Here is a 2,839-nt window from a genome sequence, read left to right as displayed (position 1 = left end):
TTCAACAATCTGACCCGTTCATTTTTCTATGTTCATAGTCAAAGATCATCCGTACAAAAAATCAGCTAAATCGAAATTCATCTACCCATTCGATCATCATTAGAAAAACCACGATCGTTCATTAATTCGATCACCATTATGTCACTTTTACATCTCCGATTGAGTTAATTTTTTGTACGAATTATCTTTAAGTGAAGAACTAAAATTTGAACAGTTCGGATCGTTGACAACACAATTGCATAGTTTGTTTATAAAAATATGTAATAAAATATATAATTAAACATATATATGTACATTTATGTTTTATTATAGTTGTAATGTTGTATATAATTTTAAAAGTTTATTATTTATGGTATTACACTATTATTAACATAATAGTATTATATAATAACTTAATAAGCATATTAATAATTTATTGAGGTAAACAAACCAAAGAACTATTAAATATGTTATGATTCACAAACTTGACAAATAAACTAGTCAGCTTAATTGATTGAGAGTTAAAACTTATTATATGATGTCTCATATTCAAATCACATCATAGCCAAAATATTATAGTATGAGATACAATCTGTTTGAGAAAAGTACCAAGAGAATGGAGGACATAAATAGCAGAAAACAAGAGATCATGGGCTTCATGTTCGCTCTACCTAGTGCCTGCTCTGAGTGTCTGACCAGTACTACCTTTTTATAGGCAACTAGCTGTGTATGATTTCAACACATTAATTGTTTATAAATTGTGACATAAATGTTATTTAATTAGAAAACTTTTGACCCTCCAGTGAGAAAAACTTTTTGAGTAACGTACGTTCTCATGGCCTTTGGACTGTTCCAATTACTTCCATGATAAGGATCTTTGGGGTTCTAGAAGGTAAAATTGCAACTATGTGCAGTAATTCCTGGCGTGGACTATTTTTTTGACCGCCGTTCACATGTATATTGATGACTTTCTACCAAAAAAACTCATTTGGGCATATGTTAACCCTTGATTTGTGTGAAATTCACTGATTGGGGCAAGCTTTAATTTCAATAGTCGTTCACAATGGAATGTACGATTCTGAATCGTTGATGTGTGTGTAGCCGTCATTAATAATTCATGCGTGTGAACCAATGTACTTATTAGCATGTCTCTCTAGAGATTAAAACACTTTTACCCAAATGGAAATGATAACTTCGCATATATAAGTTTGAGGGGATTAAAAATTTGAAGCCTCCATTTCTTCTTATTCCTACTGATATAGGAGGACTTTATATCCTTGTGCACTATCAAAGTTAGCAGATGAACAGAATGGAAAGGAGCTGTAATAAGGGAAGAAACATGGGTTCAGGACTTTCTTTCTGGATCCCCTTGCTTCTCCTACTACTGATTGTTATGGTAAACCAAAAATTTTACTTTGTTCACTTTTCATTTCTTTTACTTGAGCTAATTTGATAATATTGCAGTCTAGGAATTCCTAGTTCTAACCATTATTTAGTTTTTCCTTTAGGATTTAGGATTGATTAGACTTTACAAGCAGAGAATGATAAATAATTTAGCTGAAATTTCAATTTCCATGTCTTTTTCTTCCTGTTTTAAAAGAAATTTAACTAGTAATAATTCCAGGATTATTTATGCCAAATATTATGCAGTGTGCTCAAGAAATTGGAGGCAGGCAGATGAGTGAAAAACAGTGGGGAACAACAAACAACCTGATGCATCCTTTGGATCAAGGAATTCATGCAAAGCAAGGTCTTGATGATGCCCATGAAACAACACAAAAAGAACATGCTCATGCTCATCCATCATCCCATATGGATCACATGGACCCTTCACATATGATTTTCTTCACCTTGATGGACCTAAAGGTTGGGAAAAATTTGGCCATCTATTTTCCTAAGAGAGACCCTTCAACTTCTCCCCACTTGTTGCCCAGAGATGAAGCTGATTCAATTCCCTTCTCATCAAAAAAACTCCTTGACCTTCTCCAAATCTTCAAATTATCTAAAGATTCACCCCAAGCCAAAGCCATGGAAGATACTCTTAGGCACTGTGAGATTGAACCCATCAAAGGAGAGACCAAGTTCTGTGCTACTTCCTTGGAATCCATGCTTGACTTCACAAAAGGTGTCTTTGGATCAAAGACCCCTTTCAGTGTTGTAGCCACTACCCATGTCACAAAATCAAGTACCCACTTCCAGAACTACACTATCTTGGAAGTGCCTAAGGAGATATTGGCTCCCAAGATGGTGGCATGTCATACCTTGCCTTACCCTTATGCAGTTTTCTATTGCCATAGCCAAGAAAGTCAGAACAAGGTGTTCAAGGTATCATTGGGTGGTGAGAATGGAGATAGAGTTGAAGCTGTTGCTCTTTGCCACATGGATACCTCTCATTGGAGCCCTGATCATGCATCATTCAGTGTGCTTAGGATTAAGCCAGGGACTTCCCCTGTGTGCCATTTCTTTCCTGCAGATAATCTTGTATGGGTTCCAAAATCCACCTCAATGTAGTAAAAAGTGCATGAAAGTAAAATAAATATACCATAAGAGATCAAACAATTCACAATCTTCTTTGGAACATGTTGAATTTCTGACTAAAATACCAAGAAATGAAGTTCTGAAGATCATATTGCTGTTTTCTCATGAAAATACTAGAGCAATTCGAATGTAGAGAAACATAATTGAACAATGCTCTTTCTATAGGTAAATACTTTTTTTTTTTTGTCAATAAGTAAATACTCAAAGTAAAAACTTTCTATAGGTAAATACTCAAGTACTAAAGATGCGAACCAATTTTATCAAAGTGGATGAAATTCCAATTCAACAATTGGGTCCCAGTATCACCAAACCTCCATATCTG

At 34.6% G+C, this 2,839-nt stretch overlaps 1 protein-coding gene across 1 annotated transcript; it reads left to right on the top strand.

Annotated features, from left to right (window-relative positions):
• Positions 1 to 1,204: 1,204 nt before the first annotated feature.
• Positions 1,205 to 2,538, top strand: LOC147276934 (BURP domain protein USPL1-like). The gene is made up of 2 exons (XM_086254739.1): positions 1,205 to 1,375; positions 1,630 to 2,538. Exons 1-2 carry the CDS (start codon positions 1,280 to 1,282, stop codon positions 2,488 to 2,490), a joined length of 957 nt encoding a protein of 318 aa, XP_086110865.1. The 5' UTR covers positions 1,205 to 1,279; the 3' UTR covers positions 2,491 to 2,538.
• The last annotated feature ends 301 nt before the right edge of the window (positions 2,539 to 2,839 follow it).

Source organism: Dryas octopetala, chromosome 8 (assembly GCF_963921425.1).
Source record: "Dryas octopetala chromosome 8, drDryOcto1.1, whole genome shotgun sequence".
Lineage (NCBI taxonomy): Eukaryota > Viridiplantae > Streptophyta > Magnoliopsida > Rosales > Rosaceae > Dryas > Dryas octopetala.
Note: the sequence above shows the minus strand (reverse complement) of the source record. Positions and strands in the feature narration are given on the sequence as shown.

Coding starts and splice junctions, on each gene's coding strand:
- LOC147276934 (XM_086254739.1), top strand. CDS start 1,280: ATGAACAGAATGGAAAGGAGCTGTAATAAGGGAAGAAACATGGGTTCA. Junction 1,376..1,629: donor TCCTACTACTGATTGTTATG/GTAAACCAAAAA, acceptor AATATTATGCAG/TGTGCTCAAGAAATTGGAGG.